Source organism: Varanus komodoensis, unplaced genomic scaffold (assembly GCF_004798865.1).
Source record: "Varanus komodoensis strain SLA01 unplaced genomic scaffold, ASM479886v1 scaffold13_1, whole genome shotgun sequence".
Lineage (NCBI taxonomy): Eukaryota > Metazoa > Chordata > Lepidosauria > Squamata > Varanidae > Varanus > Varanus komodoensis.
Genome location: NW_025335408.1, coordinates 1,546,136 through 1,571,055, shown reverse-complemented (window position 1 = coordinate 1,571,055; position 24,920 = coordinate 1,546,136). Strand labels below are relative to the sequence as shown.

The 24,920-nt window shown below is 41.5% G+C and overlaps 1 protein-coding gene and 1 long non-coding RNA gene across 2 annotated transcripts in view; one reads left to right on the top strand and one right to left on the bottom strand.

Annotated features, from left to right (window-relative positions):
- The window catches only part of PPM1H (protein phosphatase, Mg2+/Mn2+ dependent 1H), an 86,858-nt gene that overhangs the window by 5,781 nt on the left and 56,157 nt on the right, over positions 1 to 24,920 (bottom strand). Inside the window, exons 5-9 of the mRNA XM_044422943.1 lie at positions 23,495 to 23,579; positions 16,967 to 17,085; positions 8,218 to 8,281; positions 5,083 to 5,190; positions 1,553 to 1,704 (exon numbers count right to left, since the gene is read on the bottom strand). Coding sequence (XP_044278878.1) covers positions 1,553 to 1,704; positions 5,083 to 5,190; positions 8,218 to 8,281; positions 16,967 to 17,085; positions 23,495 to 23,579 — 528 coding nt within the window. The remainder of the gene's footprint in view (positions 1 to 1,552; positions 1,705 to 5,082; positions 5,191 to 8,217; positions 8,282 to 16,966; positions 17,086 to 23,494; positions 23,580 to 24,920) is intronic.
- LOC123019851 lies at positions 345 to 24,329 on the top strand. The gene is made up of 4 exons (XR_006413968.1): positions 345 to 877; positions 7,109 to 7,209; positions 19,698 to 19,883; positions 23,687 to 24,329. It is a non-coding gene; the product is annotated as an uncharacterized LOC123019851 (long non-coding RNA).

Sequence of the window (24,920 nt, the reverse complement as noted above, 5' to 3'; positions counted from 1 at the left end):
CTACTGGTCTAGTGTGGTATAGGGCAGCTTTCTATGTTCAAAAGCAAAATGATGGACTCAGAACTGAAGATCCAAGCTTAATGAAATGTTGGAGATCTGTAATGATGTCTTCTATCTCTTTAGAAATAACAGCAGAGAAACATGAACTATTTCAAGACCAAAGTCCTAGGAGAGATAAAAATTAACCTTCATACTGTACCATTTTTAAAAATGTAAATCAACCTAATTCTATTTGCCCCATTATGGTGCATGATGGTTTGCATGTGTGCATCTCTGTGTCCGCAAGTCCACATATGTGCATTATGTATGCAAGATTTTTATTGCCTGGTATCACCACGCAATAAAAATCCCTATGTTGTCTCTCCTTTTCATTAAGGAACTGAGAAGAGAGCCTGTTAAAATGAGCACTTGCTGACAAGAGACCAAAGGATAATTATATGGATCAAGAGACAATTAAACAGTTAGAAATATTTTTAGGACAAAATCCTATGACTGTTTGGACAGATAAAAAGTCATAGTATTCCCCATATTCCCACTGGGGATTGTAGAACTTTCTTCTGTTTAAACATGTGGGATTGCACCCTTAGACACAAAATTTTCAAGCACTAAAAGGTATGTAAAGACCTTATAGTACAACAGGTAAAAACTGCTGACTCACAACATGAAACCTTATTATCTTTGAATAATCTAAACAGGAGATTGCTGTTAGTGATGTGTTTTTGTTTTCCTTTTTTAAGCTCATGGAAGCTAAATAGTTATCAGTTGCTCTGGAACTATACAAACATCGGAAGACAATATGGACATTACAGAGAAAATCATATTAATGATAAGGAAAGGAAGAAAGTAATGACAAAATAAAATGGATAAAATGGAGTATGTAAGTAGCTGAAATCAGAGGGATGATGCTCGCTGGCAACAGATGAGTGAGGGCACTTTTAAGGAACTTGGAGATCAATATCAGCAGAGGTGCATTACTGAGTACTTTATTCACTAATGTAGCAAAGTCGGGGTGTAACTGTCAGGGCAACTACAAAATTGCTGAAGTAGCTTTCAAGCAACTAGTTCTCCCTAATGAAGCACCTAATTGAATAGAGCTTTTTAGAATACACATTTGCTCCTGCTGAAGTTTCTAATATTGATCAATGAGTACTGCAAAGACAACTAAACACACTCCTAACAGGCAGTCTGAACTGCTTCTTTCATCTCCAACCCCGAACAGGAAATTGCTAACTTCACTAAATGGATAGGGATACTGGAAGGGCAGAAAGGTAACAGGAAAACAGAAAAAAATGGAAGATACAGCAGGCCATGTGCTGACTCCATGTGATGTATGAGCTTAATGTGGGATAAGGGCCATGGTAATTCAGGTTTCTTCTTTGTGGACCCTGTGCATTGCATAGAACCATATAATAGTAGAGTTGGAAGGGGCCAAGAAGGTTATAGGATTGAACCCTTTAGAATCAAGCAGCTTTTCTCTACAAGGCAACCAAACATAGCCAGAAATCATGTTATTCTCAGGCAATGTCTTTGCTAAACAGGAGAGATTACAGACCTGTGGGGATCATCAGGGTCACAGTTTGGCAAGAAGTTAGTGACTGCTTCTGCCACTTCTTCATTTACTAGAACATCCCAGAGTCCATCTGTAGCTAAGATAAGCACATCATCTGGTCCATGTTCATACTGGAGAAGATCATACACTCTCACCTGAAAGCAACATGAAGAACAAGCAGAATAAAGAGGGAAAAGAAGAGCCTTTACTTGAATGGACTTTATGACTTTTTGCTAGTAGAAAAGCAACTTCATTTTCCAAGCAAACAATAGAAAGTCCCAAATATCACATAATGCTCTCCAAAAGTCCTCACCCACCCAGAGGTTCTACCCTTGGGAAGGATTCCGGGGCTGGAATTCGTTAAAACAGTATTCAGCCGAGAACTGTATATCAAGCATTAATTGCTCACTAGATTCCCTTCTTCAAAACCAATGCACTGGAGGGACCAATGCTCACAGATCTTCAGAATGGAAATCAGATGAAGTTGTCAATGCAGAGCCTGACTGGGCAAGATGCCTGTGTATGCAAAGTTTAAAAGTTTGCATGTGTTCTGAAAGAACAGGATCTGTCTGAAAATATTTTCCCATACCAGAGCATTTCTCATAGCCTGTATGGAGATATAGAACTTACAAGAGAACGATTTCTGACATATTACTGAATGCAGCACCTATAATATACTCCTAGCTCTAGTTGCCAGGCTCTATTGAACTGGCAGGAAGAAAAAGGTCATTTTATGTATTTCCAAGTGGATCTTCTGTTAGACACAGGTTTTTGAGCTGCCTGCATTGTACTCCCCATTGTCAAACCACCTGGCTCTTTGAATTTCAAAAACAAAACCTTCAGGAGTCCTTCTGAACCACTAACCAAGCACTTTAATTACTCAGCAATGACTGTATTTTCAAAGAAGTGAAGTAACCTTGTCACAGCAGACAAGAGGAAATTATTATCTGGACTAGGATTTGGAAACTGTGCACCTGGCCAGTAATGTTGTGCTATCCTTGTAGCTGACAGGGTCAATGCTCCACTAATGTGCTGGGAAACACATTTGGCATTGCTAGAAGAAAGCTCTCTACCTTCTCTTGTGTTGTGTTAATCTTAGAACTCTAGGGCTAAAGCAAGTATATAGGGTACTTAGACATGTAGTTAACTAATGGAGAAACTGGTTTTGAAAAAGAGCAATTTTAAATTCATTAAGGTGTGAGATGTAATTAAGATTGAGAAGCTGATAAGCTAGACATACACTTCATTGATCATTCCTCATTAAATAGGGAGCATGTGTCAAAAATAGGGAGAAATGTTTCAGAAGATCAAGTCCTCTTCTCCCTATTCATGCTGATTACCTGCTAGCACTTCAAGATGACTAGTCTAGTCAGAGTTTATGTATTCTGTGACTTAACGATCTCTAACAAATAGGTACTCCATCCATTGCATTGTTGGCTGTACAGTATGGCACCCACCTAGGAGCAACGATAGTTATTACCTTAATAAATCCCAAAACGTGCATGCCCCCTCTCGCCTTAATGCTGCATCCAACTAGAAATGTTCATATTGCTTCCCTGTCATTCTCATGTTCATCTCTGCAATGTTTACAGTTCTTCTGGATGGCCTCCCACTCTAGAAAATGATCCTACATTTGACCTGAAGTGACGTACAGCAGCTAGTTTAGTTTACAGTTCCATGTGAACAGACTCTAATAAACCAGAAAGTTTATCTTGACAGTTACACAAAGCTGTAATCATGATATGCAATTCTCCTAAAGTAGCGTCCATAAGTAGTTCCCTGCACTAGCTACTTTAACTTTTAATCAATAAAATTAAAACCCCTTTTAATTGTACTATTCCTATTTATATGAGGCGTTACCTAACTCAATGTCACTAACAAACATGAAAATGTCTTTCATTTTCAAGTGATTCATATGTAAACTTTTAAAAATCTAGTCATCAGTACTGTTACATGCAGTGCATTTATTTATTTATTTATTTATTTATTTATTTATTTAGCAAGCAAGCAAGCAAGCAAGCAAGCAAGCAAGCAAGCAAGCTTCTATGCCGCCCATTTGCCAAAGCCTCGGGATGGCTCACAACAATAAATACATACATATTAAACATATAAAAACAATATAACTGGAGACATCCTGGCCAAAGATATAAAATCAATAAATAAAGCTAACAATTAAATGACGTTTAAATAAAAAGGTCTTGGCCTGGTGCCGAAAAACAAATAACGATGGCGCCAGGCAGACCTCTCTGTGGAGCGCATTCCATAGATTGGGCGCCACCGCAGAGAAAGCCCTCCTCCGGGTACTTGCCCTCCTAATATCCTTCACGGAGGGTTCCTGGAGAAGGGCCTCTCCCGCTGATCTCAAGGAGCGGGAGGGCATGTATGGATGTAAGCGCTCCTTTAGGTAGCCAAGGCCCAAGCCATTAATGGCTTTATAAGTAATAACCAGCACCTTGAATTGGGCCCGGACTTCAGTGGGGAACCAGTGAAGCTGACGGAGGACTGGAGTCATTTGAACATAACTCCAAGTACCCGTCAGCAGCCTGGCAGCACTACTTTGCACCAATTGAAGTATCCGGACCGTCTTCAAGGGCAGCCCCATGTAGAGCGCGTTGCAGAAGTCTAGTCAGGAAGTTACCAATGCGTGTGTCACTGTTGCCAGGCAGTTGTTCTCCAGGTAGGGACGCAGCTGATGGATCAGCCGAAGCTGAAAGAAAGCGCTCCTCGCCACCACTGGTCACCTGAGCTTCAAGTGAAAGCTCTGGGTCGAGGAGCACTCCCAAGCTGCGGACCTTGTCCCTAAGAGGGAGTGCAACCCCACTCAGGACAAGGTCAAGGTCCCCTTCCCCGAAACCCGATCCGCCTACCAACAGGACTTGGACATCCGTCTTGTCTGGACTGAGCTTCAGTTTATCAGTTAGGACCCTTTAAAGAATCCTTTTTTCTTCATTAAAATACACCAAATTTCTCTTCTTCATTTCCTACCTTATAACAGTTTTCCAGTAGAGAACCATCTGCCTTCTGGTTTCATGCCTTTTACACAAATGCTTCATCAACTCTTTTATGAGTGAAATTGTTATCAATTTAATTCACATCCTCTAAACTAGACTTCCCCAACCTGATGCCCTTGAGATATTTTAGACTACAATTTCCAAAATTCCTGGCCATGATCCATGCTCGTTGGGTATCATAAGAGCTGGTCAAAACATCCAGAGGGTTGCATCAAAGAAGGCTGATTTAAACAGATGCTGCATTTCTGAACTCACTCAGGAAGTAAGCCCTATTGAACAAAGCAGGACTTGGTTCCAAATGAACATGCATACGATTATGCAGTTATAGGAATTAGGACCATCACTTTCATGATAATATTTCATTTAAGCCAACAGAGGGGCCTAAAAGTTTTAGAATTTTTCTAAAACTTATCCATGCATAGATCAAAATTAAGATATTTTTCAGAGATTTTTCTTTTTTTAAAGAACAACTTCAGTTTAGTTTCCACATTCTACCCCATAATACAGATGTGAATGTCCTACCTCTGGTGATGAGGACAAAAAAGGCTTGATGTAGATGTTTGAGTCATGCACCTTCAGGTCATGATCTCCAAGTCCTCTTGTAACCCCAATAGTTGCCATGACTCGAGCCTGGAAACAATGAGTTGTGCATTAAGAACCTAAGAGCTATGCTCTTGATCAGGCTTACTTAGTCCAGCATTCTGTTTCCGCAAGGCACACCAAAAGCTTATGAGCGACAGAGGAGCACAAGAACCCTTCCCATTCATGTTGCCTAGCAACTGGTAGTCAGACATTCAGGGTGGGTTGTGTATCACACTAAGCCACTCTGCAAATAAGCCACAGTGAGACAGATGTTCATGGAACAACCCATGGTGTAAGTGTCTGGGTGGGTGGTATATTATCTCCCATTTCTGCAGTAGCTGAAAACTTGGAGATGCATTGAAAAAAATGGAAGCCACTGAAAAGTGTCAATTCAATACTTAAAAGAGGATCACATCACCAACAGGAATGTATTGTCTCCCCATCTTTTGGGTCATTTACACCTCTGGGTCTCCTACCCCCTGATCTGCACTGATGGGTTCCTCTTATCTCTTTTTGTTATCTCATCCCAGTCTGTCCAACAGGCCACCTCAACTTGTCAATTTCCTTGGATGTTAACTGCTCCTCTTCACTGCTCCCTTTGACAGGTCATACATGCAAGAACATTGACTGGACAAGACCACTCATATCAGATAGCTACATGGGCACACTTGTAAAAGATAATGATGTTGTAGTGGTAGTGGTAGTAATAATAAATGAATGAATAAATAGTAAGACACCACTGTGCATTTTTGAGGAACCAAAAAATGTTGGGGAACGAGTTGCAGTCCTTTCCAAAATGCTGTTTCAGCATCAGTGAAGGGCAGTCACTGGCACAATCATGTAAAGTCAGTGGTGTGGGCTTTCCAGTCATTCTTGCTGATTATCTCTGTAGCTGACCATAGCAAGCCACTATGAAATTGGTCCTCCAGGTTCATATAACACAAAAACCCCAACATGAGCAGGAAAAACCATACAAGCTATGAGTTTTCTCCACAGCTTGTTACCAAAAATCAATCCTCCATGTGAAAAATGCTCTAGGTTTGGACAACACAACAAAGTAGGTTGTTGTGTTGTGTGAACCAGTCTCTACCTCCAATACAGGGTGCAGGGTGTTCTGAAAGACAAGGTCTATGTGAAACTTCTCAACGGCAATTGTGCCAATAAAAATGCTCAAAGACAGCATCCAAAATAGCTAATTCTACCCTCTCACAAAGAACATCTAGATGCTCATCAGCCTTAGCCAATGAAAAGGTCCAGAACATAGTCTCAGGCACTATAAAAAGAGATACTAGAGCTGTTTAGAGGTTTAAGCAAGAACTTACTCCTTCAATTTGCTGCAGCAACAAATGAGTAACTAGAGCAGACTAAAGTGTACTGAGGTATTATTTTAAGGCATTGCACTCAGAGCAATAGTCAATGGCAAAAATTTATACTAGCTGAAATTTCTGGACATTTTTAAGGATACAGCACATATTTATCCCAGTCTAGAAGCAGGTGAACAACTGTGGCCAGGTGTGCCTTATCCAGGAAAAGTACACTGGAATACCAGGCGAAGTTGGTAAAAGGCACATCTATTCACTTTTACATTCAAAAGCATAGGAGCAGCACTATGCTTGGTTTTTTGAAACCAAAAACAGAAACAGTGATCTTGTTCTATGGTTTCTGGGTACTGTGATTGCTTGTAGGGTCAACCATACCCAGGAAACACAATTCACTGTGGTACACCAGGTCATGAATGCCTCTCAGGCAAGTGAGATCAAGAAAAGGGGCATGCACTGTCTCCCTCTTCATCACGGCAAATAACCCTTGCTGGATTCAGACAACAGAAGCTGCATCCAGTGAGCGTAATTATATGCACTGAGTTTGTATGAGAGCAGCACAAAGCCAATGCAACTTAGTAACCATTCTTGTACAAACAGGCCCAGTGTGTGCTCACCTAATCTCTTTTCTTCTACTCCAAATGCAGGTAAAATCAACTGCCTCAAAACAGGGTTTTCTCTTTTAAAAAAAATGGTTAGTAAGAATATTTACACCACAATAAAGATTCCTTCACCATCTCTCCAGAAGGTCAGTATCATCTCTCTAATATTTTAAAGATTCCTTGGAAGAAATATGAGATTCTTGGGGATGCTTATGAAAAAGTATCTATCTATTCCCAATTCTGGCTCTAAAATATGCCGAGAATTAACACACTGTATGTCACAAAACAAAAATAAATTAAGAAGTAGCAGGTGTGTAAATACTGTTCAAAAATACCATCCACGCACAGATAAGTTACAGCAGGTCTGAATACTGCACAAAGTAGATTAATTCTGAAGGCAGGATATTTTACAAAATTCAAATAAACAGTCATGCCACTGGGAAAGAGTTGCTTAGAAACATACCAGCAATCTGAATTGACCATGTCCTTTTACTGGTGCCACAATCATGTCTATCAGGTTGGTTGTGCTCGATGTGATGCATTTTGCTCTTTCATTTTGTTCTACCCATTTGATTCTACTTTGATAGAATCATATGTCACTCTCCCTTGCATCCCACTTGTGAAAGGAAATTTTACTCTCAAGAATGAATGAAGCAGCAGGTTAAACCCGAAGGACGGACGGACGGAAGGAAAGAAGACAATGAAGAAGACATGTACTTCTTCTCCAAGAGAACTCATCTTATTTCATCCCAGCACACTGAAAATTGTGCTCAAAAGAAACTAAAATCACTATGGCCTTTGTATTTCTTCAGCTTACTGGCTCACACTGAATTTTACAATCAAATTGAAAACTGAGAACTCCATTTCAAATCATTTCTCTCTGTCCTAAGCAAAAATAATTAAGCAGGTGAAATAGGAAAATTGATTGGTAAATGTTATTAAGCCATTCTTCTCCCACCTCCAGAATAGACTGCATTTCTTCCCACTTTCAGACAAGACCTGATTTATGACAGATACAATATTCTTTCATGCTGTCAGAACAATAAAATAAAGGGATAGAAAGAGGAAAATGTGAGACAGCTTGAGGCTAAATTGAGTGATAAACTACATAAGGACCCCATATTCCTTTGAAATGACAAAATACTTATTCCTACCTTCTTGCCTTCTCCATATATAAGGGGAAACTTCAAGTCATCTTCTTCAATGGTTTTGTATGCCCTGAAGGAGGATAAATGGCATTGCATAAAGCTTGAACACCAGAGGTGGCCTTTTTTTTTTTTTTTTTGCAAGTTTGTCTATCTCAAACTTTGCAATACGTTCTTGATTCCCACTCTTCCTCCATTCCTAATTCGTACCTTCTGAACAGATGAGCAGTTAATATGAAACATTACACACACACACACCACCTATTGCAGGGCAGTGCATATAATGCATTACATTGACAATTAAAATAAAGCAAATATTAAAAAAGCAAAGAAAATCTATCAAGCTCGACAATGTGATGAACTTCTGCAAACAAATTCTGCTCTTTTTTTAAATAACAGATAGGAATGAAAATTGGAACAAAATCCTGATTACCAAAATTGTAGGCCATAGCATCCACTAAGCAGTAATACAATTCCATAAAAAATGAAGCCATTTTATTAATTGGTAACTGTGAGAAACAGCAGGGGTTGTAGATAAAGAAAGTAAAGGAGAAAGCAAAAGATTTTGTTTAATCTTACAAAACTAAATCCATTAAGGAAGGTTTCTGGATACAACTAGTTTTAACCAGATTATTTAGCATTCTCTTCTCCTTGACTATGACATTCAAACTTACCAGAAATTCCCTCCACTTCCAAACACCTAATGGGTACCTAAAAGTTGTATCATTCCTACCTGGGAAGAGATTCATTATAAGGATTAGCAAGCAACACACAATTGTGTAACCATTGGCCCATATGATGATTATACCTGCATGTATTTGGTGCAAGGTATGTGGCCAAGGAAGCTGCTGCTGACAGGCATAAAAATGGTTTACTGCACACTTATTCCTATGCAGAGTTGCTTTCCACATGGGAAATGTTTTAGACATTTGAAGCAACCCAGAGAGTTAAGTAGGTGCATATTTTCTCCATTTATTGCACACCAGCACCAATGTTTCTTTGAACACTAATGGATAAGAGTTGGGATTCTGCTGAGGACAAAAAGGAGAACAGAGATGGTTACAGTGGATGATTAGGGAGATGTGGCATTTCCACCAGATACATGACCATAAGTTGCTGTGTTTAATTTTTCTTGCTCAGCCACTCTGACTAGGTGCCTTCCAGACAGACAGAACCACAATACCCATCATTCCCAGCTGAGCCGGTTACAGACTGGGAAAAGCTGTTCTAGCCATTTCAGAGAACTTTTTATGTGGAGTATTAGCATGTGGGGTGCCTGTGCATTTGTGATTAGCTTAGCTAATGATTTGCCTTCCAAAGTTATTAGCAAAACTGGACCTGACAAGACTATGTCATTCTTTTAGACTAGGGCTTCCAAAATAATAAAAAGCAAAATAAGTAGAGAAACACTGTTTGATACACCTATTTCCTAACATGACATGCATGACCTTTTGGCCTCCTCCTTTTGACTTTAAGCTATAAAGCTGTGTTTATAGGGGGAAAAGCAGAGCATGAAATATACTATGTCACTGCTGTCATTACATAAAGACTGACACACACAGAAGAGGAAGAACCGTTTAAAGTACGCCAGCATGACACCCCCTGAGAAATCCAACAGCAACTAACACTAAAATCAGAGCTAAGTGGCAGCTCTCCAGCTTTTGCCTTATTTTCCTAACCACTGCCTCTGAAAGAAATCAATGGCTGCCAGAGCATGACAGAAACCACAGGAAAGGTTAGGCTGTACTATGGCTCTTAGCCTTGAGTCTTCTCAGATTCTGCCATTGCATGAAATGTGTTAGATGCCAATGCAGCATCCAAAACACCAACATGCTAAAGTTGCTCCTTTCTTCTCCCCCTTTACACCCCACATCTCATCCAGCATTTGTTGCACTCTACAGGAGTACTCATTAAAGGATAAATGTATGTGCAAATTTGCATTTAGATTCAAATTGAAAGTCAAAACAGTAGCATTCAGCAGTTTAGAACAAAAGACCAAACAGTTCCTAAACCTGAAAAGAACATCCCAAATTAAAAAGCATAGCAGCAATTGATATTCCAAAAAAACTCTGGAGTGACAAAGAAGGACCACCTATTGGGCCTGTCCTGACCAAACTACTGTAATACCTCCAAATATAAACATGCCAGACTATCTTATTTCCTTCTGAAGAATCTGCCCCAAATAGGTTTTCACTGAATTTCTGACACGTCTCTCTCCCAAACAGAAGTGTCCAAATATTCTCAATTACCAAATTGCCTCTTGATTTTGAAGTAAAGCAACACTGGAACAGCTCAACAGTTTGCATGGTCTATTTTCCTTCATGTTTTGTTGCATCAAATCTTAAACTGACATTAAAAATTCCATAAAGTCTGCCTTAAATTCTTGGTTTAAAGAAAGTACATATAAAAACAAGGTATTGAGCTGATTCACACAATTATCATGGGTTAAACAAGCTGCAGTACATGCCATGCACCATTTGCCTAACCACCATCCCCGATCCATGGCTTGCAAGTATTTTCACCTTCTTAACTATTTGTGAAAGTTATGCCAAATATTGGAACAGTCCTACATGGACAGTAGAAGATATCACAGTTTTATTTTAGAAAAGTGTCTTCCTTGATCAGACCAAATGTCTTACTAGTCCCATAATAGACTCCCAGCACTGTTCAGCAGGATAACCCTAGGAAATGGAGAAGCAGGTCATCATAAGACTATCCATCTCCTCTTATCAAAAGAATCAAACAACCAGCATATATGTTTCTTCTTTTTCCTCTCCTGAGTAATAAAGTGCTAATACTCCATAAACTTGTCTAACATGCTTAAAGTATGCAAGTTAGTTCCCATCACCACATCGTATGTCCTTCAGTTCACTCAAGTTCTTGTGTATTTTAATACATGCATATTCAGAAGGCTGTACTAGTAACTAAAACATGGGTAGTAATATTTATGCACATTTAGCAAATGTGTTAGTAAAATGGCAGGGGAAAATCAATGAAGACTTACCTCTCATTTCCTTTTATGGGAACATTTATGGACCTATTCTAAAGGTATGCTACTTCACTTGCTCACTCCGTAAAGGTTTCTAGTAGGATTACTTCCTAATTTGGCTACCTCCTTAGAATCCAAATACAACTTTTTCCTTAAAGTAAGAAATCACAGAGGAACAGGCACAGAGTGGCTTACAGAATAATCAGGGAATGTGTGAATGAGCAAGCTAAATGCAATTGCATATAATACATAAACATAAAGCAACTCTGTTGTTCTTATACAGTTCATTTTAGGAAGACCGTGTGAAATATGGAACACAAATTTCACATGCAATAAAATGAAAAAGTATCTCCAGTAAAGGGGGAAAGCTTCATAAAGAAACTGAACAAAACAGCATTTGTCATTATTTTTATACCTTTCAAATACTTTAGATGGAAAGGGTGTAATTAAAAGCAGAAGAAAGAAAATACTACATTTAACAAGCAAGGCAAGACAATGATCAGATGCTCTTTTTCAGACTGCCAAATGCAGCAGTATATAATCTGAGTACATGCTACAGAAACCTTACCAGTGTCACAGAGGATGCCAGCTGGGGAACGCCTCTAACTTACATGCTAAGCGGGCTAGACCAGAGCAGAAGACATGCTTGCAGATCACAGACTGACACAAAGGGGCATTCGTATATCTTTTGGGGAGCACGATACCCAGCACTTCCGTAGCACTTCATGTCAGTTCTCTTCTTCATGTCCTGGGTCAGTTTGTTGCATGTACAATTTCCCCACCCCGCTTGTTTTTAGTTTCCCTACTTAATCAGTCTTTATTTATGCAACAGTACCTATGTTCAGAAAACACACACAGAAAAGTTTGGTCCAGTTTACCAAACAAAAGAGAAAACTAAGACCTGCAATTCTGAAGCAATTTAGCTACAACGTCAGTATTTCAACTTCTACTAAATTAACAAAGTATGATAACAAGGCTTCTGGGCAAGTATAAAATTTCAATTAAAAAAGCTTTCAATAAAGAAAGACTGACAGGCAGCAATAGGAAAATGTAAAAGTGCAGTTCACAGCATTGTACACAAACATATACTATTTTTCAAGATAGATTAATGGGGTGGGGGCTGGGCTCCACAGATAAAGGGGATTGATAGCACATTGTCCTCCAGAATAATGCAGAGTTAAGTGCATGTAGGAGAGTTAAATGCATTTATTGGAAGATCACTTGTGTCTGTGAAGATGCAGAGAGTTAAAAGAAAAATTGCAACAGAGAAAAGTTTCTTTGGATGTGATCACTAGAGATGTCTAGTGATAAGGCAGTACACAATTCACAAAAGGAAGCGCACTGCCTGTGTCCATCGGATATTGCTATTGGGGGTCCTCAGTTTCATTTCCAGCTCTCCCCGCTCAGTCTCTGTTCCTCTGGCCAGTGTGAACTCGGGAAAGGCAGAACCATTTGTCATTGCCAGGAGATGTGCTGTACACAGCAGGGTCAAGTCTCTTCCCCTGCTGTTCCTGTAGCTAGAGCTGCAAATAATCTCAAAAAGATGCAGAACATGCATGTTGCGAACAGTCATTTATCACTGTTGAACTGGGCTCCAAACAGAATCCATGGAGCTCCACTTTGCCTGCCCAGATGGAGATGGGAACCAAAAGGGCGTCGCACAAAGGAATCTGGTTAAATTTAAGTCACTGTCTATTTTCTCCCTCCCTCCCCCTTTCTGTCAGCAGCTTCAGACCACTGTTGTGGCTGCACAAAGGTCATCTTTAACGGTATCTATGACTAGAAAGGAGTGCTAAATTAAACTAAAAAATACCTGAATGAGGCATATTATTTGAATAGTCAAGGTGGGAAAAAGCACTTTAATATACCATTAAGAACTGAGCTTACCACTTTGCACTCCTGAGAAGGTGAACATCCAATGCATGGTAATACAATCACTGCCTGAGCTGCACTTTCAAGTGTTTCATTGAACACAAAAACACAACTGCACACAAGCATGTGCAATTTTCAATAAGGGCTTACATGGATTGCATGACTTTGGAAACAAAATGGCACGGAGCAGGTGAAAACATACAGCAGCCATGCTGCCCATTACTCTTTGTGGCCCAGAGTTAAACTGGCAGGGAAGACCACTTATGTGGCTCAGACTAATAAGAGTAAGCTAATTAAACCCAGTGGCATAGGCTGGCAGATAAATCCAGCTCTGGGAAAGGGACACTGCCACTTTAAATACTGCCTTGGGATCTGTGGCAAAACTAATGAGGACTGTCAGTTGGGTCTCTTTTTATTAGGTGGCTCTCTGGAGGATAAAGCCTAAGGTTTCTGTAACAGGGCTTCTGTGCTTGATTCAATAAATCAATTTATATTAAAGGAGAGGGGAGGAGGCAGTGCAGGTCTGGTGTTGGCTTCATAAAACATTCTGTGGCATTTCTCCATCTACTTATCCCCCTCTCTGTCAGACTGCCTGACTGGGCTGTCAAAGGACATTGAGCAGAATAATAAAGAATAAGTGAGTGCCCACAGCTACGATATTTGTTAAACACAACTGGAAAGCTGCACAAAGCAAAGCTCACACAAAGTGCCACAGCATTCAGCTAGGACTCCTGGGAATGCATTTTTGCCAACTGGAATAAAAAAAAAATAAAAAGAAAGAAAAATCTTTGAAACTGGTTGCAAAATAAAAGGCCACCCCCTATTTTTTTAAAAGGGACAAAAAAAGAAAACAAGATTAAGATATATCTATTTATATACATCTATATATCTAAATAGATATATATACAAAAATCAGGCACCCATAGATTCAAAAACCTGCTTTCTTGGGGGAATAAAAAGAGCAACACACCAAGCAGATGCAAGGTATTCCAAGAAGCAGAATTGCAAGAAACATGCAAAGTTTCAAGTTCCTTGCTTCTACATATACTTCGCTGAGAAGGAAGGCTCCTGCTTGCCCCAAAGACTCCAGGCATTTTGGTTCAGAATAAATTTCTTAAAGAGAAATACATGGTGCACATTGGTGGCTAATTGCCTTACAGAGCACAGATCTCCTGACAGCAAAGCAGTTGGGGACAAATAAACTGTGCAGGTTGGTTCATCTGACAACATCCACTGCAGCCTGCCTTAACAATTAACTCTTTACCTGTAGATGAACACTCAATGAAAAGATGTCTGTGCCACCATGAAGTTTTCTTTGGACACTTTTTAAAAAAAAATTGCAAAAAGCATTTTATGAAGCAGAATGAGATGTCATAAAGAGAACTGGCACAATTTCCTATAACAAAATTGGCACAACACAACAAGTACTTCCTGAGTACATGAAAGGAAGCTGCATTTGCTATGGAGGCTGCTCAAAGGGCTTCTTCTCTCTCCTCTGTGGCTTCTCCTCATCCCAAGTGGCTGATGTTGCTACCTTGACCACAAAAACTTGGGAGCCTCAACATGCAAACTGCCCACATTTGAAAAGTGAGTGCGTGCAACAGGGAAACATCTGCCTAGACATCCATAAAGTTCCTGATGTCAAGGAGAAATCAACACCTCCCCCCGGGGACACACATTTATTCTGAAGAAACACAGACTTATGAAGATTGGGACACACGTTTTCTTACTATTTCAGAATCGCTACGCCAGTAGTTGGAGAGATTTAAGCTGCCTGACAAAATAACCATGTGGTGAACATCCAAGCACCTGAATTAGGCTCTCAGTCCTAAGAACACAACAGCAGGAAATATAGCATCAACATATTAGAAGGGTCCTCAAAATGTATCTTGTCTACTGGAACAAGCCCGACAAAGAGAACAAAGGCACCATCATAAGCAAGGATCAAGAGAGCTGTCTCAAAGCAAGAGCAGCAGCCTTGACCCATGCGGCAGATGCATATCCAGGTTGATACCTGCCCTTGTGCTTTGGAAATGCTAAGCAACTCTGCCAGCACTCTGCCAGCATCTCAAGCTAAGCCAAAACACAAAAGACCAAGTGCATTGTGCAAGGCAGTCCTTGCCATAACTACTACGTCCTGTAACTGATCCAAGCAGGCCAAATTCAGACAATTGCTCAGCCTCTGAAAAACCCCAGAATTTCTGCTGCTGCTTTAAAGAACCCTACATCTTAGATTATCTTTATACCGGAAATGAAAATTGCAATGCAGCATATAATGGCAGTGAATTTTAACTCTGATTTCCATGAGATACTGCAATTGTATATGTTATTCGGCTTCTGTTTAACTGCATGCACATATGCAGATACCAACCAATTCAAAGAGGGAAAATGGAAAAGCACAGGTAGGTGTCCTATATCTAACCCTTTCTTCTCATTGCTTTTATTATATGTCTATACTGCCCAATAGCCAAAGCTCTCTGATAAATTTTCAGAGATTAAAATGTTAAAAATAAAAGATTGTACATAATATTAAAATGTACATGCAAACAAACAATGCACGGAGGGAGCGATAGCTCAAACAGTTTTACCCATTAAAAAACCCTTATCATAAGCTGCCAAACACTGAAGAATAAAGAAGGGACATCAGTTGGCACTGAAAAGATCAGGCTGGTGCCAAAGGAGGCCAGCTCTACTATTTGTCTACTCTCTTGTCCACACCAGGCTCATGACACCTGCTATCTGATTCTTCTATCTTGAAATGCCAGGAATGCAGATGGGATATGCTATGTTTGAAGCACATGCTTTACCACAGAGCTACAAAAGCACAGGCCTTAAACATACAAGAGCTAGCCATCAAAAGTTCCACAATGATATTCTATACCCCAAACACTTCCAGTTGTTATTCAAGGCATCTATACTTGCTAGTGCCTTGTATTTGACTAGTACAGGGAGTCTGTGATAGATGAAACTACAGAAAGCGTGCAGTGGTTACGTAACAACTGGATGATCAAGAACATTCTTGGATGCCACTGAATGAACAGGACAGAAAGAGTGGGAGAATCACCAAAGCTCAAGCTAGTCAACACTCTCCTAGTTCCACTGAGAGTGAACTAGGTTCAGTTCCACTGACAGTCCACATTTTCATTCCCAATTGCCTGAAGTGCAAAAATATGCACTTTTGAATATGCATTTTTGAAGCATGCATTTTTATACAAGACCATAAGCACAGTAAGAGGAGCTTGGCCCACAAAATGCGCTTGCTTTCAAGGATGTGGATGGGACAAAACCTGATCACAAATGAACTGGAATGACTATCTTGTTCTTCCCTACCCAAGGTAGCTTTTCGGGAGCAAGACAGTAGGGGAAATGGCCACAGCAACAGGAAAAGGTGGTATCATTATCAGCAAGCATGTTAGGAGGCGAGAGACATGTTCTAGGTCTCCCCATGGGACACAGCCTGTGTCTGGAGAAATAATTCCCATTAAGCAGCACCATCACCAACAACCAGCTGTCCCAAGGAAGTGTAGAGCTTTGTGCAGCCAGTGCTTCTACAGCTATGACAAAATGAGACCTATCTAAGAGTGTTTGAAGAACAGCAACAGTTGCACATAACATTCCTATTTAGGAACAGACAAGCTCATGTTACGGTCAGTGGGAGCGGGTGGTTCCAGCGATGACAGGGCAGGCTGCTGTCTGAGCTTCAAAGGAACTGTCCAGGGTGCTGAGCTGCAGTCCCACCCTTCTCCCCTTCCTCCACCCCTTGAAAGTGCACACTATGACCCAAAATAAATGCACCACCACTCTGACATGGGAGCCACCAGTTCCCACTGGTTACAGTGATCAATTATCAGATCTGAGTTTCTTATTTTTAAATGGAACCCTCCTATGTATTCTTACCAGCCAGTCATGTTGAAGTCTCTGTAAAGCATTCTTTTTCCAACTTCCTTACGCTGAACCCTCCTTGGAAACTCCAAGTGTGTAAATTCATTTCCCAGCAAGTGGGGCTGCATATATGCCTAGCAATTTTCAAACAAGACGAGAGAGAGAGAGAGATGAAAAGAGTTCAGTGACAATACAATAATCCTTGGGACTGTTACATTTATATCATCATTTTCAAGGAAATGTACAGTGTAAAAGCAAGTGCCAAAGCATAAAATCCTAGAAAAGTTTAAGTACAAGCCTCAGATTGCCCCTCTGCTTCACTAAATCATTGAAATTCATACATTCATCACCTTTTTCATTCTTGTATTCTTGTATGCCTGCTATATGTTTTCTGGTCAGTTGTGTACAATTCAGGATAGTTCACCTATAGATTTTGCACTGTTTTGAGATGTGCTTTGCTTTCACTGTGTGGCCATTCCCCCTGCGGACCAGCCCACATTCCGCCCTGTTGTATATGCACCACTGAGAAGGTGCTGGCCTGGTGGGTCATCACTGCCGCCAGCTTTTCTGGACAGTGCTGATCCCTTTCGGGGGAAAAGGAAAGGCTGCATTTGTTCCCACCACGGCCCCTAGAAAGGAATGCCACTGTCAAATGCTACCATGTCAGCCATCCGTAACAACAGCACACATGGATCCACTAAAGGCTTAAATGCGGTCCATGCAGTCCTGACACTTTTTGCACTCCTATATGCACCCCACAAGTGTCTGCAGGGGAACCCACCTGCAGGTGCTTGCAGGGAACAGCTATGCAGCGATGATGCCCTGCACCGAGATGCCCTGGAAGGTGGCACAGGAGGCTTCACTCACCGCTGCCCCCTGCCACAGCAACAAGAGCTGTTCGGGTGGCTCCCTCATGCTCTGGCTTCCATCTTTGCCTTGCACAAAAACCTTGCTCCAAGACCTTGTTCCTGCCTGCCCACCCGACTCCTCCCAGCTCCAGCCTGACCCTGCCCTACCAGGTACCTTCACCTTCTCTTCCCTGATCTTGCCTTGCTCCTGAGCGTGAATGTATTGGAGGCATCTGACCCCTGGCCTGCTCTGGGACTGTGTTTTTGCCCAGACCTTGTTATCTCCCTGGCTTCTCACCTTGGACTCTTCAAAGATGTGCCTCTTGCCCTCTAAATTTGGTCCACCCTGCATGTGGACCTCGTCCTGGCCTTCTCACCATAGCTGCCTACTGCCCACATCCAGGACCTTATGCTGTGATGTGCTACTATTCAGAATAAATCACTTCAATCCACTTCTTGAAATTCAGTGCTAGATCACTGAATGACTAGAAACAAACTCATGGCTTTTCAGCTGCTACCCCAAGTTTCCTTGGCAGAACAAACTAGCAATTTAAAAGAAGTCATTTGCATACTTGTTAACATTGGTAGAGTCACTGAAATTATGGCCAGTGGCCTTTGCCTGAAACAAATCAAGCAAAATCATCCTCTAATGCTAATGCATTAGAACTGCTAATGCAGCTTCAGTCCACCCCTCCCCCAAAAACTCCTTTTATTGTGATGTCTTCCTTAATTTCACAAGCTAGCTAAGGAAATTAAGCTTCCCTCAACTCGAAACGAGGCTGCTGTCCTTAAAGTAAGCTTAAAGAGAAATTTTGTAGATCTATTCCAATGCTGCACAAACTTGTCCATCACTGAAGAAAGTCTGCTCATTAATCAAGTGGTTCTGATGGGAGTTCATGATAAAGTAGGTAACAGCTAATGGTGCAATTCTGTGCAAGCTTAGACAGAAAAAATTTCTACCACTCCTAGGCCTGTCAGGCAAGCTGGGGCATGCTTTAAGTTGAAGAATGTTTTTCTTCTGCACCTGCAAAAGATTGTCCCCTAAGGTAAAAAAAAAAAAAATTAAGGGAAGCCAATGTAAATAAACACCATTTTTCAGCACAAAAGGAGCACTTATTCTGCAATAAAGGGGTCATATTCCATCTGAGAAAAGCTCTTGTGGGATGTATCCCAGTGCCATGCAGAGCCAAAGGAAGCAGGGCCAGAACGTCTTCATATTCTAATTTAAAGTTTTTTAATAAATGATTTATTTTAATTAGTTGTAACAAGTACAGGCACTTAGGTGTTAACTATTTTACTGCTATAATAACAGTTTTAATATATATGTCTTTTTATGTAAATCGTCTTGAGATTTTACAATATTCAAGAGCATATAAGAATGTTTAAATAAATAAATAAAACTCTTACTGCTACTAAGTCTGAAGAAAGGCATTTCAACCTTTTAAAACTGGGGTTAGGTAAGTATAGAAAATGGAAAACAACCAAACAATCATGGTCTGGGGAAAGAGGGTGAGGCCAGGAGGAGGAGAACTGGCCGTCTGTGCCAATTCCAACTAGGATCCATACGATTTGGTCCCTGGACTGGAGGTTCTCCCCTCCAGCAAGGAGGAAAGAAAATGTTCAGAGGAAAGGGGGCTGTTCAATATTTTAATCTTGTTTTCTAATATGTGAAAAAAAAAATCTTAACTCTAACCCACCACACACAGACAGGAACTCCACACAGAAAAGTATAATGTCCAGATTAGCTCCACAGCACAGATTTTCCACATTTTTGCTAGATATTCCCTGTTGATTAACAACACTAAGACTACAGAAGCAAGGAACAGTTATTATTCCTGATAATCTAGGCAACCTGGATCTAATTACTCACACTTTACCACTTGTCTGTCTTTCTGCAGCAGTGCATATATTGTACGTGGAGGGTCCTTGGTCCAATCCCTGGCATCGTAGGACCGGCAAGTTGTGACTGCTTTGATGTTTTGGCTTTCAACTCCTATCTGCCCCAACCAGAAGAGGTATGAAGGGAACTGTAAGCCAGAGCATCTGAAGGGCCAAAAGAAGCCCGCCTGAGGCAAACTGGTAAGGTAAGCAATGGTATGAAAAATCTCTGCTGGAGACCCTTTGCTGGGCAGAGCACGCATTACGGGCCTAAAGCAGCCTTCGCCCACCTGGTACCCCCTTCCCCCCAATGTTTGGGACTACAACTCTAAGAACTTACTGACCATTGTCTTTGCTGGACTGATGGGAACTGAGGCTGAGGGCACCAGTTTGGGGAAGCCTGGTCCAGTCTGGTTTCACCTAATATATGAAATGGATTATCCAATGTTCCCAGCTTCTTGTGAGAATAAATGGAGAAGTGAAGGATCATGTAAGTCACCTTCATCTCCTTAAAGGGGGGGGGGGAGACATAAATATAATGCTATATTGGCTCTATCGGTGCATACTTAAAGTTCCTATTGCATTGCCAACTTTGTAGACAAGACCCTGTATTAGCCACACTCTGCTATAATAACGGATCTGCCCATTACATCTGGGGACAAGCTTACTGCTTTGGGGCAAAATGTGAATCCATATATTGCCAACACCAACAAGTGTATTTCCTTTGGGAACTGCTAAATGGGGGAAGAAATGGGAACATTTTAAAATAAATTTCTTTTGTGGCATTGTTTCAAATGTAGGTATGCACAAAAGCACACTCATTAAAATGTTCATATCCCACCTTATGACATAGACATATTCTCAACAAATAATAAGACAGTAGCATAATCAAAATTCACAGACCTATGGTCTTGCCTTTGGTAAATAAAAAGAAAATAAGCCATTAAAAAAATAGAAAAGAGCAAATTTTTACCTCCAACAGCTTCTATACAGAATGAAAGGACTGTGAGACCTAAGGCAGGGGAAGACTCTTGAAAAAAGTACTAAGTTGAGAGCCTATTAAGAGTGCTTGAAACAAGATTCTGTGCACAACTCAAGGCCTGCACTTGAGCCGTCAGGAAGGGGAAGGAAGCAGCAGCCATCCATCCATCTCTCATGCCGGGATCCTCCTCCACCCGAGAGCTCTCCTCCACCCAGCTACCAGTGGCCACCACTGAGGCCTTCGAAAGAGAGGACCCAGCAGCCCTTCTGTTGCACAGACAGCTTGCTCCGTGCCCCGCTGAACTTTTTCACCAAGACTCTAGGGGCTGAGTTTGATTTTTCCCTCCAAACCCCTTTCTTCTTTTATGTTATGTGGTTTAGATTTTAGGCCTGATCTTTGCAAGTGCTCTGGGGGCCTTTTGGATCAAGAACAGAATCAAACAGACTTCAGATAAATAATAAATCAAACAACGGCTGAGCACAGAACAAAAGTGACTGTGATTTTAAATCAGGTGCCAAACTTGTGAGATGTGCTGCTTATGCAAACTTGGATCCTCTCAAGGCAGTCTTCTCCAACACAGTGCCCTCTAAGTGTGTTGGACTACAACTCTCATCATCCACAATGGCTGTACCAGGGCATCAGTAAGGAAAATCTGTTTTAGGATCTGTAGTCCTGACAAGAATTTCACTTTCCTAGTACTGATAGGTGACTATGTATTACCTGCGCGTTTCAATGCATTTCAGATAGGCTCACTAATGTGATTTCACACTACTGTTATCTTCTACATATTTTCTTTGAACCAGATATCCATAACCCAAGCACATTTTGCTACATATGGAGATGAAATAAACTAACAAAGGTAAAGAAAAAATGGAAGGAAGCAGCCAGTCCCCCCACCAAAAAAAATCAGCTGCTGTTTTCAGATCCCTCCAGAAATAACTTCAAACAACAAAGACCCTCACAGGCAATGTTTTATCTGTCTCCTTCAAGAAACTCCCACCCCCACCCCAATCTCAAGATGCTACAGAGCCCCTTTAATGTAAAAGGCAAACAAATTATTTTAAACACAGGCAACATAAATATTCATTACAGTTGCTTTGTATTTGCCTCTGTGAGTATGAATACCCCTAAAGTAGTTCTTTCCTCTGGACTCTGGCAAAGTAACTAAGAGCAATAACATCTGAGCACAGAAATCTCCCCCACCACCACCTTCAGCAGACACACGCTGCTTTCTCCTTTTTTTGCCAGCAAAGCAATAATCCAAGCAAGTGTTTCTTCGAAAGAAAAAGCCATCTGGTCGGTACAAGTCTGCCCCAGGAAGCCTCTGGCCACAGTAGGAGGGGGCAGGTACAATGATGTGCTACTTTCAAAGTGGAGTTGGGGAGGGGTCAGATTGCGTTGCAGCATCTGCTCAAAGTGTCAGCCGTTGCTCTGTGGTGGAATAGAAGGCATAGGCCAGACTTTCCAGATGCCATGCAAGAGAGATGCACTTTCACTCTTTAAAAAAACAAAAGAAAACATCCACACAATGAAAGCTGAAAGTACAGAGTCAGCTTCAGCATGTCAGCCTTGTGACGACCAGCCACACCTGGAGAGAGCAACACATTGGACCAGTTGTCTGTTCTTGGTGATTCAAAGCATTTACTCTTGGAGTAGGTCAAAATGCACCATGGTTCGACCCATGCAGGGTTTGTTCTGGATTTAGGCACTCTGCATTAGGACACAAGGCCATGTACATTTCTCTCTAGTTAACCTTTCCCCTTGAGCCTTACTCCAAGCTAACCCTCGAGTCGCCCGTTGCTCAACCTCAGTGTTTCAGATGAAAATGGTTTAGGGACACCACTGTAACATCATACATTCTGAGAGGTACATGCCAGTACTACTGATATGAAATAAAGCAGGAGCAGGATTGACTTTATTACTTTTTATTATTTTTATTGGTATTTATTTCCTGTCAGTTTCTCAGCTGTTCCACTTACAGCAAGGTCCCATGCAATAATATAAACTCCAATTAATGCATAATGTTTTTAAAGGGGCATGAAGAAGGATGGGAGGAAGGCCCGTGTTGTGTTCTTTCAAAGTTAACATTTTCCAGTAGGCAAACTAGGCACCAAAATAGGACTTGCAAGCTAGGAAAATACTTCATATATTCATAGATGCATCCAGCTCCCATGCTGTGTAATCACACTGGATGAGACCTTGACAGGGCAAGGTAAAAACAGCATTTGCACTCCAGTACTCCCTTAGCAGAAACACCCACATTGACATGGGTAAATAGTAAAACAAATGAAAATGTATTGAGACCATAAATAAACCAAAAGTTTAACCCAGAAGCAACCTCAAGTGCCCAGGTTCAGACATGATGGAAACATGCTGCATCCATACAGGATCCAAAACTAGTTAGCAGGGTTCAAAGAAACCACAGCACTCTGTGGCTTATTTAAAACCAAACAAGAATGCTTTCTGCCTCCTGCAGTCTCCATCATGCCAGCACAACCCAAGGATTCCCCTGTGTGTGGATCCAGCCACTAACTCCTTCAGATGATCCTGCAGTATACATTTACTCAAACACGGTGACAGACAGTCTCTTGAAGTTGCCCATGTCAGCCAAGGGTCAGGCTGCAAGAAATCTGTTAGTCCTGAAGGTCCCACAAGACACTGCTGCTTTTCCTACCACAAACTAACACAGCAACCACTCTGGAAAGCAGGACCTCAAGGTCAGAATTTGACCAATTGCTCTTAATATTCAGAATGGTTCCAGTGGGGCAAGTCCTCTTGTTCAGATGAACACTGAGAGGACCACAGTGAGCATTCAAAAACACATAGGCTTCTTACCAGATACTGGAGACGCTGACGCTCTGTTTCGGGAGTGAATTCTGACGACATCGGAATGACTTCTCCATTTCTGATTATAATGGCCCTGTAACATCCAGAACACACAGTGAGGGAGCGCATAGCAGTCTCTCTTATGAAATACAGTTGTTTTTAAAACCTGACATGGTTGCTCTTTCTCCTCTGGCAAAACAGGGACAGCACCTTCATAGCTTGTCTTGCCAAGTGTACTGCACAGTGTTGCTCCAGTTTGCTTAGGCCGCAAGGAAGAAAAAGCCCATGCGCCTTTGCCACAGCAGCCCTCCAGCACGGACCGTTGAAGAGCCCCTGGCAAGCAAGCCTTGCTGTGGTATCTGATGTGTGACAACCCGCTGGCTTCACGTGACTCACGCAGGCTGCTTCCCAGCCACTGACTGGCCATGTCATGCCAGAGGATATCCATTTTAGCAGCAAAGAGAAACGGCAGAACGAATTCTGTTTCAACACAAATGTGGCAAGGTACCTGCCACGGGAGACAAGAGATGAGAAGACTGCTGACAGAACACTGCCCCGCGCCTCTCATAACTCTCTACCTTCAAATGCCAATGGAAAAGGAAATCCTCCACAAAAATAGCACTCCTGAAAGCACAACTCTGCCTGTAGGAAAGGTATTCACCGTGCTTTCTATCAAAATTGGACCTTCTTCCACCACCACTTGTGCGATTTGGTGACAGTAGGAGTGAGGTGCACCCCAATCCCTGGAAGTCACCCAACTCTGTGTTAACGTATAAGGTCACCAAGGTATTTTATTGATTGATTGATTGACTGATTGATTGATATCCTGCCTTTTTCCTACAAAGGGCTCAGGGCAGCTTACATCTCCTCCTCCATCTTATCTTATATGATTGGCCAAATGAAATGGGGACAGCCTCCCACATTTTTCGTTTTCTGTGCTGAGAGAGAGGCATAGCAACCCCCCTGCCCCACTTCTCTGTCTCTCTGCACAGAGAAAGGCACTTGGCCGGCAGTTGGAGGAATGGCTCCTCCGACTGCCAGCCACATTGTGCACCTGCTCTGCATGCCATTCATCAATCCAACTAGAAGGACCCCTGGGGAAACTCTGCTGGTGCTTGGAGAAGCACCTCTTCCAAGCATCATCTGGGCAGCAGGCCACTGTTACTTCTGACTGCTGATTCAAGGTAATAGCAGGATTCCTCCCAGTTTTACAGAACTGGAATGGCCTTCCTCTAGGACTGGGAATCCCCAATCTTATCTCTAATAGGCCTCAGGGAGCTGGAGGGAACTTACATAGGGGAGACTGGGCACTTCATCAGGCCAGATTCCTTTTCATGTATTATTTTTACACAAACATGGCCATAATCAGTGAATGTGAGCTCCCCTGAGAGATATAAAGACTACTTTCATATAAGTAAATGAAAAACAGCTGCCA